Here is an 18,432-nt window from a genome sequence, read left to right as displayed (position 1 = left end):
AGCCATGCAGTGGTTTCCCAGAATTTAGTTAGGAGATAAGTAGACACACACACAAGTAGACACACACACAAGTAGACACACACACAAGTAGACACACACACACACACACAGCCGTGCAGTGGTTTCCCAGCATTTATAAGGGAGTTTTTAGACTGACATGAGGCACACTGAACTCACTAAATCTGGTCTCTCCTAATTGGGAGCTTGAGCTAATTCTCCAGGCTGACATTTATCTGTAGAAAGACAGGTTTGCTAAGTACATAAAAGTATGAATAATATTTTGGAGGTAATGTTTAAACGATCTGAGAGAGGTTTCTAAGGACTCAGAGGCTTTCATTGATATATGAACAGCTGTCCCACTGACTGCAAATGCTTTTGTACCTACTCATGGAAGCTGGCTGCCGCCGTTGGGCTCCCCCATTCCTGTACAGGAACTACCATTTCCAATGTAGCCAGCTTACAGCCAAGCTGGGGTGCTGCCTGGTGCAGGGGGGTTAACATGCTCAGGTGCTAACTGAAAGGTTGAGGGTTTGAATCTACCCAGAGGCACTTCAGAATAAAAGTCTAGTGATCTTCTTCTGTGGAACAAAATCAGCCCTCGAATCCTCAGGAGGACAGTTCAACTCTGACTTATGGGGAATCATTCCAGGTGGGCATCGCCCTGACAGCACCTCGTTAGGCTAATTACAGTGAAGCTAACCATTCTCTCAAACAATCCCTCTGCCTGCTTCTCCTAGGCATGGCTTCCTCTCCATGCCAACCAAACCAGGTCCTTTTAACAGTGCCACCCTAGAACCGGAGTGTCTCTGTCAGGTTCAGGTTCCTGGTCCTTGTTTTCTCCCAAGACTTGGCCATCTGCTTCCAATTGGTCTTTCAAATTTTCCTCTAGGGTTCCATGACTCTCTGACCCCCAAATGCCACGAACCTCAACTCAAACTGCAACTTCCTCATTTCAACCACACCTCCCAGCACTGCCACTCAACCAGACCAAGCCTGTCCAGTCAATTCTGGCCCCAGAAGTGCCCGCCCCGCCCCAGGATTTCCAAGGCTGGGGTCCTTATGAAAGCAGATGCCACATCTCTCTCCCACAGAGCAGCTGGTATACTTGGACTTCAGACCTTTCCTTTGCAGCCAAGCACTTCACCACTGTGCCACCAGGGCTCTCTGCAGCCAGTGCAGATCCACAATATCTATCTGAGAGCCCCGGGGGCAGGATGTGCCTTGAGATTAATAATTTTTCATAATTCAAGAAAAATATCACAGGACCTAGGATTCAAGGCATACTGCAGGGTCCTGGTGGCATAGTGGTTACTTCTTGGGCTGTTAAATTCAAGGTCAGCAGTTCTAAACCACCAGCTGCTCTTCGGGAGAAAGATGGGTTTTTCTACTCCTGTAAAGAGTTACAGTCTCGGAAACTCACAGACAGTTCTATCCTGTCCTATAGGGTTGCTAGGAGTCGGCCTCACTGATGGCAGTGAGTTTGGCTTTTGGAAGGCGTGCTTTATGTCAAACCTCTAGAGGATCTGAGAATGCACTTTCTGATCAAGCACACTGCCTGCCGCTCTGAGGGCAAGGACGTAAAGCCTACAAGAAAGCTCCTCGTGTAGTTTTGCCACCAAAGGACCCCTCTGGAAGAATTTGGCTTGGAGAACAGGGAAGGGGGTCCTGTAGCACGTGGACAGTAGACATTCATCACTGGCCTGTGTCTCAAAGACAGGAGCCTGGACACTGGGAACGCTGTTAACTCTGCTGGTCCTCTCTGCGAGCCGTCCAGATGATCCAGGCCTTCTTAGAGATCTAGGAGCCCTGGGGCGGGGTGGGGGGTAGTGGTTACGAGTTGGGCTGCTAACCACAAGGTCAGAAGTTTGAAACCACCAGCCATCTCCACTGGAGAAAGACAGGGCTTTCTACTCCTGCGAAGAGTTCTGGTCTCGGGAACCCACAGGGGCATTTCTGCTCTGTCCTGTGGGGTCGCGGTGAGCTGGAATCGGCTCAATGGAAGTGAGCTTCCCAGGCTTTCGAGGGCACTCTTCGGATGACGGGGATTTTCAGGAGCCCAAGCTTGCCCCTATCACTGCTCATTTTTAAAATCTTTAATGCCATTCTCAAAGCGTTCACTGTTTGGTTGTTCTAAAATATCTCCTTTAAAAGCCATTTATTTTAGCAAAATATAATAGAGGCATGCTTCTCTTTTGATGGAAGACAGGTGATTTTTTGATGCTCAGTAGATTGGTTATCTGTTCACCTGGCAATTAACAATTTAAAAACCCCAGTCACGCTGACCTCAGAAAGACCACATGTGAGCACGTAAGTTTGAGCTTATCCAACTTGTAGTCTGAGTCTATCAGGCAAATCAGAGAACATTCCCCTATGCACAGGGAAACACAGATGGGTACCATTCTCTGTGGTCAACTTTTAGCTAGACCAATAAAGTTATCTTTGAACATAGCCAAACCAATCACGCAGCCAGTAACTCAGGCTTTGCACATCCATCATGGGATGCTGGCCGTGTGGGTCACGGCACTCCGGCAAGCAATGGCTAGACAGTTATTTTGACATTAGAAAGTTGCAATCCATCAACTTAACAGCAGGGCAATAATTTTGGGACGGGGAGATGGCTATTCAAAATGACACCGGGGGAAGTAAACGGTAATTTGAACAGCCCTGGTTTGAGAGCGAGGACACAAACTGGGCAGGCTTTCTCTTCTCTTCTAGAACCAGCTATTACGCAATACGCTTTTGTGGAAGCATGTTATTTCTGGTGCTGAGGAAGAGCAGAGCCCTGCAAAGCCGAAAGGCTGCAGGTCCCTGGACGCTGGCTGGATGTGTGGCGGAATGCAAGAGAGGGCAATGCCACCCCAAGACTAAAGAATGACAAAGTGCTACCTGTCCCCCGCTGCTTGTCACACACCACCTTGGATGACCTGTGATGTTCCCAGACAGTATTTCAGAGGGTGCTACCTGACTCTTCCATACTTATAAAATGGGGAGCTCCCCGGTGCTCTAGGATCAAGCCTACTTGGGTCCATGGAGGACTCTTGGGGTTATATTCTTGAAGGGGCTCCAGGGCAACCACTCTGGCAGGGGCCCCTCCTGCACACACACCCCGGGCCATTCACTCAGTTATCTAGGGCAAATACATTGGTAGCGAACCACCAAGGGCTGCTGACATTTGGCTAATGGCTGGGATCCGAGGCTAGCAACTAGCAGAAGGCTGCCCAGCTGGATGGGGCAGAGAGGGGAGGGGAGTGTGGACTACAGCGCACCGCTGGTTCTCAAACATTCCCGTTTCATAGCGACTCAGAGGATGCGTAAGTCCTAAAGGGTGCCCACGATGCGGACACAGGGAGAGCAAGCACACCTTTGCTTTACGCCTAGAAAGGAGACGGGGGAAGGAAGACCTGGATGCAAGATGATGCCTGAATGGTGGCGATGGCTGACAGAAATGTTAAGCGGACCAAGCAGATACAATGGCTGAGAAGAGAGGCAAAAGCGGGTGGTAAGATTGCTCTCATGAGCTGTGCTGCTGCCATGGAAACCAAAGAGGTCTTAGTGGTGACCCACACCCAACCTGGGTCAGCTCCTTCCGTGCTGGAGATGTCTGCTCTCACCTGTCCCCACCCCCACCCACCCCTATACCTTCCTGCTCGGAATACTGACAACTCATGTGGCAAATGATTTCCAGGTTCCACTTGGCTGTAGCAAAGAAGAAGAAATCCTTCTCCAGCAGGAACAATGCACCCCGAAAGCCCGGATGAGGAGGATTACTACGGCCTAGATTTTATGCTCCACTTTTGTGGCTGGTTAAATGGAGTTCCCCACCACCCCCTTCGTGTGTTTTTGATTTTTTTGACCTAGGTTTACATGATGAACTCTAAGGCAGAGGCTACAAGTATCTTAAAATCTACACATTTCAGAAAAGCAACATCTCCACGCCCCGGACATAAGCAAAATCAACAATGTTACCATACCTGGAGTCGATATTCTTCCATGCAGCACAGACTGGACAGGCAGCAGGTCTTTTGAATTGGAGGTGAATGGTGATTGTCTAAATGTATCTTCTGAAAAGAAAGGGCTGGGGGTGGGGGAGGAGGAGCGAGGTTTAGTAAATGAAAGTTACTTACGATATACCCAGAGCATCTGGCCCCAATCTGCCTATCCTTCCTTCCTTCCATCCATCCATCCATCCTTCCTTCCATCCATCCATCCATGAATGTACATATACACACCCATGCATGCGGGATAAGGTATCTTAAGAAAAGTGTTGAGAGACGGCGACGAGAGTGCTTAGCACGGAGGAAAAGACTACTTGGCAGTGGACAAGCACCATCTGTAGATTTTGCCTGGGGATGTTATATTTAGGTGGCTCGGTGACACAGCAGCTGGAAGGGACTGTGAAATCCACAGAGCAGGACGCTGGCAGAGCAGCACCTCTATGTGTGACTCTGTTGAGCGCAAATGAAGACCCACAGCCGGGGTCTGCAGCACCACGGACTTGCCCGGGCATATTCCCAGCTTGGGGAATGGATTTGCTCCAGCTCCCCCACACGGTCTGTGCTCCGAAGGAGCTGATGTCTGGAAACTGGGGCTGCCACGAAAGAGCCTGAGAGGGAGCCCCCAACTGCTGGATGAGTATCAGGGGCATCCAACACCCTAAGTGCCGCTGCCCCCAGGAGCCTGAGGGACGCCATTGTGTGATTTTTACTTAGAGCACGGTCCCCCAGTCAGTGTGCCGCTGCCAGGCCTTGGACGAAGACAGCAAGTCACGATAGGAATTGGTGGACACTGGCGGATGGAGTATACACCAGAGCCCAGCCTACAAGGCGGCCAGCCCTCAACTATTTACCAGGTGTCCACGGGTGGTGCAAATGGTTAGCATGCCCAGTGTCTAACCAAAAGACTAGAGGAGTCTATGCTCCCAAAAGTGCCCTGCAAGAAAGGCCTGATAATTTATTTCAGGGCAGAGGGGGAAACCCAGTCACTGACAACCCCAGACAGGACAGTTTTACTCTGAGGCACATGCGCATAGGATTGTTCTGAGCTGGAATCATCTCCGTGTGTCCCGGTTCACTTATTTACAACAGATGAGACTGAATCACGGGAATGGGAGGCGTGGGCAGTACAAGGTTGGGAGGGGGCAGTAGCACAGCTTGGAAGAGCAAGGAGTCACTACCACCCTGAGGCTGGAGTGTAAAGTGAGGTAAGCGTTGGGCTGCTAACCCAAAGGTCAGTGGTTTGAACCCACCAGCTGCTACTTGGGAAAAACAAGAAGCGATCTGCTTCCCTCAGCTCTACTCTGTCCCAGGGCCCCGATGGGCTGGGTTTTGGCAGCCGAGCCCTGGAGTGGAGACAGCTGCTGCAGGACAGAGAAAGGGGGTGACACGCCCAGCTCTTCCTGCCTGCCGTTCCCACGAGCACCTCCCACGAGCTAAACCTTCCACACCCACCAACCCACCGCCATCCAGTCAATTCTGACTCAGAGCAACCCCCAAAAGCGGAGTAGAACTGCCCCGTAGAGTCTGTGAGACTCTAACTCTTTAAGGGAACAGACAGCCTCATGTTTCCTGCAGAGTGGGTGGTGGGCTTGAGCCACCAACCTTAGGTGGCTCACACTTAACCCACTACATTTACCAGGGAACCTTCGCAGGAGCCACCCCCCTACACAATGGGGCAGATCAGAGAGAATAAGCCTAGGAAACTCCCAACTGCTGTTGCTTTCATGAGCAGGTTCAGGTCAGAGCCACTGAGGTCCGGTTGAACTCCCACTCGCAGCAGCCTCGCAGGACAGAGCAGATGGGTCCGTGGGGTTCTAGCCAAGCTGGGCACCCCATCTTTCTCCCAGGAAGCAGTTGGTGGGTTCAAACTATCGACCTTTCAGTTAACAGTGGGATATCTCCCCATGGCCACCCCTGGCCACTATGATTATTATAAAGGAAACATTACAGTGAAAACGGAAGATTCATTACTCTAAAAAACGGAGTAACGCATATTGATAAGTAACACTGTTTTACATGACTGTTAGGGACCCCTGGGAGCGCTATCAGGTAACTGCAAGGTTATCGATCAGTCCCAACACGTCAGCCACTTCATGGGAAAAAGAGGAGTCTGTCTGCTTCTGTAAAGGTGTACAGCCTCAGAAATACTATACAAAGGTGCCAAGACTATGAGGCTGACTTAATGCAACTTTGTATGGCAATGTTTTTGTTCATACCTGAAGCACAAAATAATTTCGGTTTAAAAAATTAAATTAGTTAGTTAGAGTGAGGAAAATGGAGGGGAGATTCCAGTCCTTTAAAGCTAAACATCTCATAAACTGTAAGTGACAAACCACTGAAGGAGAACGTAGGGCAGCAGCTACCTAAGACTATGTGCTCCCCCAAGGGTAGACAGCTCTGGGCTCAAATCCTGGCTCTGCTACTTAGTAGCTGTGTGACCTTGCTCCAATAACATTTGAGCCTCCAAGAACATCTACGAAATGGGATGATAACTGGGTCCAGAGAGGTGGTGTGAGAATTAAATAAGCTAGTCCATTTAACAACTACAGAGTTGTTCAACTTAACACTGAACTTAAACACGGATCATGACAAACTATGGAAAACCTTGAGAACGGAAATTCCAGAACACTCCATTGTGCTTATGAGGAACCTCAACCTGGACCAAGAGACAGTCTTTCAAACAGACCAAGGGAATGATCGAGTGCCTTAAACTCAGGACCAGAGTGGGTCAGGGTGGGATCCAGTCACTACAATGATTCCATCTGTGTGCCAAGCAGGTAACATGAGACTAACTGTTACGTAGAAGAACGTGGATGCGGCATCGGGATGGGAGGAAGGCTTCTTAACAATGCGATGATATGCAGACCACACAGCCTTGCTTGCTCAAAATGAGAAGGACCTGGAGCACTTGCTGATAAAGATCGCGGACTGCAGCCTGCAGTATGGCTCATGACTCAATGTAAAGAAAACCCAAGCCCTCATAACTGGACCCACAGATAAAATCAATGGAGAAATGGCTGAAGTTGGCAAGCGTTTCATCTTGCTTAGATCCACAATCACCATTCATAGAAGTAGCAGTCAAGAAATAAAACAATGTATTTCATTGGGTAAATCTGCTGAACAAAACACCAAAACCAAACTCACTGCCACTGAATTGATCCAAGCCCTGGCGGTACAGCGGGCTCTGCACTGGGCTGCTAACTACAAGGTCAGCAGTTCAGAACTACCAGCTGCTCCCAAGGAGCTGGAAGGTGGAGACTCCCTTTGGAGACATCAAGGGGCATGAAAGGGGACCCCTAAGAGATGTCCAGAACTGATGCCTTCCCTGTGACATAGACTGGTACACACTGCACTCATGTTCCACAGCACACATTCTCTGGCCTCAGCCTGAACTTCTGGGAAGGTCTGGTGCCAGTGCTGACGCTGGCTCTGGCTTGGCGATGATTAGTTCTATGTGCCAAGCCAGCCGGGCTCTGGTACCCCACTGTTTGGCCAAACACTAGTCGAGATGCTATTAGGCAGTAGTCACACGTGAATAAAGCAATTGGCTTTAAGGAAAGCAGATCACTCTCCATTATGTGGAGGGCCTCCCTCTGTCAGCCGAAAGCCTTATGAGCAAAAGTGTTCTGCTGACTAGACTGGAAATAAGATACCTGGCCACCACACGTTGCCTGGCCTATAGACTCTAGGGAACGCACACTGAAGGAAGCTCCCATTTGTCACAACAGATTTTAGATTTGCCTTGAATGAATACACACACACACACAGTTTGTAAAACTTCTATGTGTGTTGTTGTTGCTATTGTTGAATACTGTTGCTTTTGACTCAGTAGTGACTCAACTAGACAGAATTTTCTTAGCTGTAGCGATCACCAGGCCTTTCTGCCGTGGCTTGGCCAGGGAGGTCCACATATAGGTAGATACCTTCAGGTGTAGACATGCGGGGCCTTCAAAAAGTTTGTGGAAAAACTCCATGAGCGTTTAACTGCAGTTCGTCCCCATGGACTCTGTCAAGCTCCCTCACACTGCGTGAGGAGCCCTGGTGGTGCCGTGGGGCAGCTCTCGCTGTGAACCAAACAGCTGACGGCTCACCACTGCCCCTGCCACGTGGAGGCAAAAAGACTTACAGTGTTGGGCACCCTGTGGGGGCATCTCTGCTCTGTCTCACAGGATGGTGGAGTCGGAGCTGACTTGCTGGCAAAGGGTTTGGGCATCTTGTTCTCTCCCTCTCTTTCCACTTGTTCTGTATCTCTGGCTAAGACAGGCTCAGACGCTCGGTGTGGCAGGTGTGGCTAAGCGCGGTAATTGAGGCACAAAGGGGAAGTAGCAACAGGGTCAGGCATTGTGGGGGAGGCAGGTGGACATCGTGCCCCACCAGGGGAGGGGGCTGGCTCTAGCCAGCAAGACCAGCAGCAGGCACTCTCCTGCCAAAGTGACAATGCAGCAGACAGACGCTTAAGAGGTGAACAGGGGTGTCAGCATTCTGAGGACCTGGGCGAAGTGTTCTCAGCGTTTGAAATACACAGGCTGGCTGGGAGGTGCAAGAGATGGTGGGGAAGAGATGGGACCCAAGGTCATCAGGTGGGGGCCACACTCACCAAACCAAACTCACTGCCAGCAATTGATTCTGACTCACAACGATTCTATACAGGGCAGAACAGCCGCCTGCGGGTGTCCAAGGCTGTAACTCTTCATGAGAGTAGAAAGTCCCAGCTTTCTACCACAAGGCAGCTGATGGCTTTGAACTGCTGACTTTGCAGCTACCAGCCCAATGAGTAATCATTGGGAACAAGGCCACATTCAACAAACAAACTAGTAGATGCTGACTCACAGCAACCCCATAGGGAAAGGTGGAACTGCTCTAGTGAGTTTCTGAGACGGTAACGCTTCATGGAAGTAGAAAGCCCTGTCTTTCTCCAGTGGAGCACTTGGTGGTTTTGAACTGGCGACCTTATGGATCACAACCCAACGCATAGCCACTATGCCTACAGAGCTCCCAAGAGGCCGCACTGTAGGAGGTATGGCTTTAACCTTCAGCGCAATGGGAAGCAAGTGTGACTTTACGTGAAGGGGGTGGGACGGACTTTCCACGAGGGGACACTCTCCTGGCTTAGGAGTGCAGTGAGGTCTGGAGGGGCCTGCAGAAGACAAGGCAGACAGCCAGGGCAGAAGTCCACCTGGCCACGGTCAGGCTGGCGACACAGCCGCACACCAGCAGCAACACATACAACAAAACTAAGGAACACCAAACCAAACAGGTTGTTAGGGAGTCGATCTCAACTCCTGGCGATGCATGCACAGCAGGGTAGAACTACGCCCTCAACTTCTCTTGGAAGGAAAGGTCACTGAAAGTGAACCCTGGTGGTGCAAGGGGCCGATGCTCTTGACTACTAACTGAAAGGTCAGAGGTTCAAACCCACCAGCTACCTCACGGGAGAAAGATGCGGCAATCTGTTACAAAACCCACTGCCACTGAGTTGATTATGACTCATGGTAACCAGATAGGTAATTACAAACCTGCAACGGAGGGTTTTCAAAACGAAAGCTGTACTTAGAGCAGGAAGCCTCATCTTTTTCCTGTAGTGCAGCTGGTGGGTTTGAACTGCTGACATTGTGGGTAGCAGCCTGCTGCTTCATTCCCTGTTTGATCAGGGCTCCTCCATAAAGACCACCCCTTTGGAAACCCTATGGGGCAGTTCTTAGTGCTACTCTTTCTTACAGGGCCGCTAGGAGTCAAAATCGACTTGATGGGGCACGTAAAAGCAACCATCTTCACGGAGCAGGCCGCCAGGCCTTTTTTCCGCTGTGCTGTGGAGCGGCTTCAAACCACCAACTTTTAGGTTAGACGAATGCAGTGTTCACCACCTGGCTCCTGCAGTAAAGCCCACTAAGACCTGTAAAACCACCTCTTGAAGAATTCTAGGTGAACAGTACAGAGGCTGTGCACCCTGGGACCGTCTCCTGCATTTTACCAAGAGGCGACGAGGGCCTAGCTCTGCATCCTTGTAAGTTCTCTTCAACAGCAAGGTCTCCATGGATGGGAGGAGTGAAGCCCAGTTACCCACAAGACACTCAGAATAAATTGAGTAGAGAGGGAGACAATCGCTCAAGGGAAACAACAACCCAAATAATTTTCTACCCTGGACACCAGCTTTATCCTGAATAGCAAAGAAAAGATCTCTTCAGAGGGAGCAGAGAATGGGTCATTGCTGAATGCTAAAATGCATAAAGGACCAACAGTGCTTTCACAGGGCGGAGCATGAATGGGGACACTTCTGAAGCCAAGGCAGCTCAGGCCTAGCGGAAAGTCTCACCTGGAAAGAAAAGACACTAGGTTAGCAAGCTGTCATGCTCTGCACTGTAACGATGTATCTAGGCCCCACTTTGCTCTGCATTTGCAACTATATATCTAGGCTCTGCTGCGTGTCACTGAGCATCTCCGTTTAGCAGTCTTGGGGATCTGGGAATCTGACTTCCGAATTCTATATGGGCTACCAGTGACCTTCAGAAAGCCGATGGCTTCTCTAGGCTCAGTGTCATCATTGGATAAGAGGTGGCAGGTGTGAAAATATTTTATGTAAATATTCTTAATACATGTTCAAGTGAAAAAAAAACGAACAAAGTAACAACAACAACACTAACACAGATATTCCTTACCCGTGTGGCATTCTGCTTCGGGTATATTAAGGAGCCCTGGTGGCATAGAGGTTACATGCAAGCCACAAGGCAATGATTCGAGCAGTAGCTCCTTCGGAGAGAGACGAGGCTGTCTGCTTCTGTAAAGAGTTACAGCCTTGGAAACCCGAAGGGGCAATTCTATTCCGGCCTGTAGGGTCCCCATGAGTCAGAATGAACTCAAGAGCAGCAGGCTTGGTGAGTTTGTGTGCGTGAACTTCACTTCATCCTCAAAGCAATGTTATGGGGAAGCTGCCAGTATTAAGAACCCCAATCCAAACCAAACTGACGGCCAAGGGGTCGATTCTGACTCACAGAGGACCCCCACCCCCACCCCCTGTAAGATTTTCTGAGACTCTACATATTGACAGGCGCAGACGGCTTCATCGTTCTTTGGAGGACCAGCTGGTGGGTTTGAACCGACATCCTTGTGGCTAGCCCAACGCCTAGCCCACAGCATCATGATTATCCTTATCCCAATTTTACAGAGCGGAAGGCCTAAGCACAAACCAGTTAAGTATTTGCCCACATCCAGAGAGCCGAGGCTCGGACAAGAGAAAGTCAGGCATCTGTCCTGGAACGAATGAGCAGAAAGAAGTGAGAAGAGGCAGGGACCAGAGGAGCTGGGAAGCAGCCGTCCCACGATGTAGGCATCTGGGGATCGGAAAGCAGACCTTTTCCACTGAGGCACCGAGACACGTGAGAATGATTTTCGTCTTTATGTCCGTCTCAGGTATCTGATGTCTACACTTGCAACCCATGAGCCTGGCGAGGCCACACACTCCCCTGCCCGTCCCCACTGCTTCTGCGGGCCAGCGGGCTCTGCTATTAAACCTAAACGTAGAGGAAAGTAGTCACCAGGTGTTTGCTGACTGTTACCTCCGCACAGGTACGGCGCTCAGTGTGGGACAAAGGCTCCAGGGACACTTGTCTGCCACCCAATCAGCATCCACTTTTCAGGAAGAGAGGACAGCAGGCAACCAAACGCGGTATATTCCCTATATCAGATGCGCTTACTTGATAGGATTGGATCTCCAAACACGCTGGCCCTCTTTCTCTCTGCCCAGGTCTGCAGAGGACAGAAGACACTGGACTTATACCCCAGAGGCCAGGCTGGCAGGCCTGAGCGGCGTGCGTTTCGGAAATGCTGACACTGTGTTCCTGACACTCTTTTTACCCCTCCCACACCACGCTTTCATTTGGCCTCGGCTTTGCTGAGACAAGGTGCCGTGTAAAGGGTGGTGGGGTGGCCCCTGGCTCCTGCTCAATAGGGCCTGTCACTGTTGGGCGATGGTGATGGGGCAGGAAGTCCCGGAGGGGCCTGACAACAGGCTAGACTGGCTCCACATCTTCCCCCGGAGAAACACAAACCAAATAAATCAGACTCCACCGTGTGTGCTTCTTTGAAGCAGTGTTCAGGGCCCACCAACTTGTCACTTGTCAGGGACCCATTATTCTAGAAAAGAGGCCCATCTGTGAATGCCCCATGGCCTTTGTCTCCTGCTTTTCCAGCTGCCTAACCGTTCGCCACCTTGCTGTGAAAGGCCTCGCCCTTAGAAAGTCAGCACCGGAAGTGGGAAAAGGCAAAAGGTACAATGTGAAGGGAAAAAACATATACTTGCTATTAGTTAATGTTTGAAATACATACACACCGTGACAGGGGAGGCGATCGAAACAAGTAGCTAACAAGGGAGGAAACCATCACTTACTGTCCTAGAATAAAACCACCACCTATCACAAGGTGGGTCCTCTGGTCCTGGACCACGGCAGGTTACCTGTAAGACTGAGCTAATTCCCATCAGTATTCCCCAAGCATCCGGGAACAGAGTGTCCAGTGGTGGGGAGACCCTTAGAAACGGCCCAGGGCCTCCATTGCTTGTCCTGCCCTTTGTTACTTACAGCTCAATTTTGCTACTTAAACCTGAAAACGCCAACTTTCCCCCCCTTGCAAGGCCCCCCCAAAAAAAACCAACCCGGGGCCGGAGAGATGCGTGTTTTCATTTTTGTCCTGCAGACAATCTACGGGGCTGAGGTAGGAAGGGGAGATGCCGTCACCATGCCTGGACAATTCCGGTCATCAGATGTCACAGACGGAAGGTCAACAGCACGGTGCCGTGAAAAGAAAAGATTTATAATAAATAATAAAACAGTCCATAAAAGATGATGGCTCTAAATAGTGATACATCCTGCTAAGTGCTGATTGTGGCACAGAGAGCCCCACCTTTAACTTCTGAGTGCCCACAGGGAGCTCAGCTTCACGCCGAACAGAAGGCCCAGCCATTGGAAAACCACCCCTCCCCGGTGCCGCAGTCAAAAGCAAAACTTTACGGGAAAACACATTTTGATTAAAAAATAAAAATGAAAAAGAAGGGGGATGCAGCATGCAATGACAACATGGTTGTAAAGGAGCAACAGAGCGGGTTTTCCACCCCCCCAACCCCCCCACCTTTCAAATAGATAGCTACAATCGTTGCTGTGGCTGTTAGGTGCCTTGAGTTGGGTCTGGCCCACAGCAACCCTGTGCATACAAAAGAAAGCTGCCCAGTCCTGCACCGTCCTCACAATCGTTTCTGTGCCTCCGCCAGATGCTGCAGCCCCGGTGTCACCCCATCTCCTGGAGGACCTTCCTGTTGTTCACGGTCCCTCCACTTTACCAAACACGAGACCTTTCTCCAGGGCCTGGCCTCCCCTGAAAACAGGTCCAAAGTATGTAAGACACATTGTTGTCATCCTTGCTTCTAAGGAACCCTCTCGCCATACTTCTTCCAAGACAGACTGGTGTGTCCTTTTAGCAAGCCACCGGACTCCAATATTCTTCTCCAGCACAACAACTCCAATGCAGAGGTTCTCTTTCAGCCTTCCTTATTCGATGTCCAACTTTCAGGTGCACAGGAGGCAACTGAGGGGCTCGGGCACAGGAACAATTGTGAGCTTGGTGGTAGTTTAAGGTGACCAGATGTTAACATTGGTAAAGAGGGACAAAAGCGGGACACCACTGATAAAACTCATATCCTGGCGAAATAGCCACATGGCAGCCGAAAACCATCTAACCTAGCTTGTTGTGCATTCTTTCCAAAAATCGGGACTTTTTTAAAACGCCACGGGACGTGGGACCTTATGGTAGTTACATAATCTCCTGAAGGGGTGGAGTTTAGCCTGTCAATCAGATCACAGCCTGATGCCTCCTTGTGGACATGACCTTCTCATGAGGAGGATTCTGGGAACTTCCTCTCTCTCTGCTGCACCTTCATGTTGACAAGCCACATGGAGCCATACTGATGGCAGCCAGAGCCCTGAAGATGCTTCCACCAGCACTGGATCCGTAAGAGTGTTCACCCACCAGCCTGTGATCTTCCTGCATTCGGCATCGTTGTACGTGCTGCATGAGTCTGAAGAGGAATTTATGGACTCGTGACGGGCATAGGGGCTAATATTGGACTTATGGACTTGAGCTGGGCTGGGCTGGGAGGTTTTCTCAATAGACAATTGTTCTTTTATATAAAGCTCTCTCTTACACATACACGAGTGTCTCTGGATTTGTTCCTCTATCAACCGGAACCAACACAGGCAGCGTTTCATTCTGCTGTGTGCATGGGGTCACCATGGGTCAGAACAAACTTGATAGCACCTAACAACAAAAACAAAGCTATCTTTTTGAAAGGGGAAACGCATTCTTTTCTGTTGCTCCTTTAAAACCATTTTGTCATTACTAAACATAATTTTATTCCCTCCTAAGCTTTTTTCTTTTTTTCCCCTCTCCAAAATGACAGTTACACACAGGACTGAATTTGGGAGTGGTATGTAGGAAAAAAAGATAAAAACTAAACAAAGATTCCCAAGAAAGACTTGGCTTTTCAGGGAGTTTTCAGTCAGAACCATAAGGAGCCTCGGAGGCACGGATGGAAAGAAACGCTATTTCATGTAAGGGGCGCAGGCAGAACACTGTGAAGTGAGGTTCTGACGGAAATCCAAGCTCCGTCCTCTCTCTCCCTTGGTGAGTGGGGAAAACACACCGGGCAAAAGCTTTTCACTATCTATGCGCATGCGCACCTATGAGGAGGTTTCCAGAGGCTCATGGGGGAAATTCCACCTCCACGTCCTTCCATGTTTCCCACTCACTCTTGGAAGCCCTCTCCTATTCGTGCAACACAACAGAGCGCCAGGGCCTTTCTGAAGTGCTGAGTGAAACAAGTCCACATTTTCCTGGGTCCGTGTTCACGTCAGACGTTGTAAGAACAGACCATCTGATTTCGAGACGTTCCAGAAGTGATCCACTGAAATGGAGAGTGGTCTGGATGGAAAAATCCCATGGAAGCACTGGGCTCACCCCGATCCATGGCCTGCTCTCCAGGCGACTGCGCCGTTTCACCCAGAGAGCTGCCGGCCTCTGCTCTCTGCACAGTTGCACTTAGTTCCAGCAACGGCAGTACTGGTGGTCAGCACGGCAATCGAGCAGTGTTATTTCTATGGACGGAAATAAGTACCGTTGTTGGCATCGGCATTGTTGTCACCGAGTCAGTGCAGGCCCACAGCGACCTGCACACTAGCACCGCACCCTGCCCGGCCGGCCCGCGCCATCGCACAATTACTCCCATGCGGGAGCACAGTGTTGCAGCCGCGGTGTCAATACCAGGCACTGGTCTAAAAACAGCATACTGTACTTGTCTTTTTAAAACTCTGACGTAGGAAGCATTCAGATCTTAGGACATGAAAACAGTTTAAAAAAAAACAAAACAACAGCTACAAGAATCCTTGACAAGCGTTAGAACAGGGCAGTCACAAGAGGCACGAGTTGAGGCAGCCATCACCCATGCCTCCCACCGACTCACGAAGATGCCAACGGAGCAAACGTTATTTCAAGACCAAACCCTGCTCCTGTGCTCAAGGACTCCTGGCACACATGGAATGGGACAGAACTGAGGTGGGCACAGGGAACGGACGTGAGGATTTCACGTACGCCTAACGAAGGGAAGGAGTAGGAAGACAACACAGAAGTACGTTCTTCGAACAAAAACTGGGCTGTATTCCCCGTGAGAGACGGCACGCCTGCTCAGACACAAACCAAGCCCACTGCCATCAAGTCACCTCAGACTCTGGTGACGCTACAGGGCAGGGAAGAACTGCCCCCAGGGGCAGCCTTGGGGTTCTGAGGCAGTAAATCTTTACCTCGTAAAGGAACAAGAAGGGCTTTCAAAACTTCTCCAATATACAAAAACAAGGGAGATGGGCTTATTCGAGATAAAGAATAAGGAAGCATTTGGATTAGGTTTAAACTATCTTCTCAGTCTCTCAAGTATTTAAAAAAATGTCTCCAGAAGCTTCTACACATGCTCACAACTCAACAAAAACATTGGCACGTTTAATTCCTGAAGATTCCAGTTTTAAGAAAAGATCAAGTAACAATATTTCACTTTCGACTTTCAGGGTTAAAGCAATTTCCTCATTTCTATGTACTCATCCCCGCCCCCCAAAATCAATAATACTTGCCTTCATTAGCATGAATTTGCCAATACACAGTGGATGTATAATATTTCTTTTACATATTTGCCTATCTATGTTTTGTAACACACTTATTAAAGATTTTATTTGAAATATATTAATTATCTAGTTCCAGATTTTTGTGAATTAATTTTGAACCTTGAAAAAACCAAATACCAGGATTCCATGCAGAATTCTCAGTATTATGCTGAACACGGAAATAAAGATCGCTTTGCTATGGTCTGTTTTTTTGTGGTCTGCGGACTCAAGTCAGGCTCATTGTGACCCTATAGGACACCGTAGAGCTGTCGCCACCCCCAGTTTTTCCTAGGCTATAATCTCAATGGGAGCAGGCTGCCAAGGCTTTTCTCCCACGAGCCACTGGGTGCGTTCCAATCCTAGACCTACTGGTTGGCAGCTGAGTGCTTAACGGCTGCGCCACCAGAGCTCCTGGTGGCAATCACACTACGTGACCACGGACCCATCTGGTCCACCCAACCTCCAGTGGGGCCCTCGGTTTCTTCTGGGATGAGATCTTCTTAGCGGCTGCTTCTCAACCAGGCCCAAGATATGAAGAGTCGAGGGTCTAAAAATCAGTGCCAGCTCGCTCTCTTGGAGTCAGTAAGAAAGTTAATCCAGGAAGAAAGAACATACGTTTTCACTGGTCCTCATGAATACGATCTTCCCTCCTCGATACCAGGAAACAAGGCATCCAGAGCACTGTCCTGGGTGATTTTGTTTGCTTGTTTTGTCAAAGAACCCTGCGTGCCAGGTCACAGCACTTGGGGTAGAGATGCATGCTCATGATTAAGTCCAGTGCAAGTCCAGCCCTCAAGAGAGCCTGGCCAGCCTGCACAGCCAGACCACTCTTTATTCTGACTTAAAAAGGGAACCACCAAGAAGACCCCCACCCCTGCTCCCCTGTGACCCCGGTGGATCAGGCCTACAAAACTCAGCCAGTGATCACACTGGGCTCAAACGTTTCTAAAGAAAGGGGGCCTGTGGGGAACAGAACGTCAATTTATCTTGACAAACCGGCCAAGTTCAGCTGGGGTAGTCATCTAACACTTGAGGCTGGCATCGCATATTCAGTGAATTTCTAACCCGGGCTTGTGGGCAGAGGGGGAACCAAGGTCGCTCCACCAGGCCCTTCCCATTCAGGCATCAGCTTTTCTCCTGCACACACTTGGAGGGGTCGAGAGAAACAGGGCGAGAGAGAAGCGCTGTGTGTCCCCCATTTCCTATTCCATTGTGTGGCTGTTCCCAATCAGATAAAAACTTCGCCGCTATTAAAAACCAATCAAACGGGGTGTGGATCTTGAAAGGTAGTAAACGGTACTGTGGAAAATATCCATTTTTCAGAGTGGTAGATCCTAACGAAGGCGCAGAGGAAATTTCATGATATCTGGGATATGCTTTTAAAAGTGGAAAAATTTTTTTAAGATGGGTGGAGCACGTACAGCAAATGCTGCTAATTGCACAATCTGGATAAGGCAGATTCCTATATTCTCTCTTCTGCTTTGTTTTAAATCTATCATAACAATAAAGAAATGATCACTACATAATAAATAGCAACCCATAAGCAAAAATATCCAACCCAGGTCAGCCGCCAAACAGAAGAATAACTGATAGTAAAAGACAAAAAGCAAACACAAATGCCTGCGAGGGAACCAAACGCTCACACCACACCCTCCCTCACTGCCAGCGTCCATGCCAACCCCAGCCACCCCAGCGTCCATGCCAACCCCAGCCACCCCACTGGGTGGGCAAGAACTGTCCCGGAAGGTTTCCGAGACTGCAGCTCTTTAGCGGAGTTAAGAAAAACCATCTTTCTCCCTTGGAGTGGCTGGTGGCTTTGAACTACTGACCTTGTAGCTAGCAACCCAACACATAAGCACTATGCCACCAGGGCTCCAGTGGGAACCAATCAATGCAAAGGTTTTCAATATGAGATATGATTTTTAACATTCTCCCAACTGTTCTTCTTTAAGGATAAAGCAGAGTTGGTTAGCTCTTAGAAACACGCCCTCTTCGAAGAAAGCTGATGGTACCCGGCTATCAAAAGAAATAGCGTCTGGGGTGTTAAAGGCTTGAAGGTAAGCAAGTGGCCATCTAGCTCGGGAGCAACAAAGCCCACATGGAAGAAGCACACCAGCCTGTGTGATCACAAGGTGTCGAAGGGATCAAGTATCAGGCATCATCAGAACAAAATATCTTATGAGGGGGAGTGCAGACTGGGGACTCAAAGCTAAGGTGACCAGATTTTAACATTGGTAAAGTGGGAT

At 49.5% G+C, this 18,432-nt stretch overlaps 1 protein-coding gene across 1 annotated transcript in view; it reads right to left on the bottom strand.

Moving 5' to 3' along the window:
• ZNF827 (zinc finger protein 827) overlaps window positions 1–18,432 on the bottom strand; it is a 190,477-nt gene that overhangs the window by 69,804 nt on the left and 102,241 nt on the right. Inside the window, exon 8 of the mRNA XM_030887204.2 lies at window positions 3,972–4,075. Coding sequence (XP_030743064.1) covers window positions 3,972–4,075 — 104 coding nt within the window. The remainder of the gene's footprint in view (window positions 1–3,971; window positions 4,076–18,432) is intronic.

The sequence above is a fragment of the Echinops telfairi genome, unplaced genomic scaffold, assembly GCF_000313985.2.
Source record: "Echinops telfairi isolate 266 unplaced genomic scaffold, ASM31398v2 ScPeMD7_5868;HRSCAF=6743_1, whole genome shotgun sequence".
Classification (NCBI taxonomy): Eukaryota; Metazoa; Chordata; class Mammalia; order Afrosoricida; family Tenrecidae; genus Echinops; species Echinops telfairi.
This window is presented reverse-complemented; position numbering and strand designations above follow the sequence as displayed.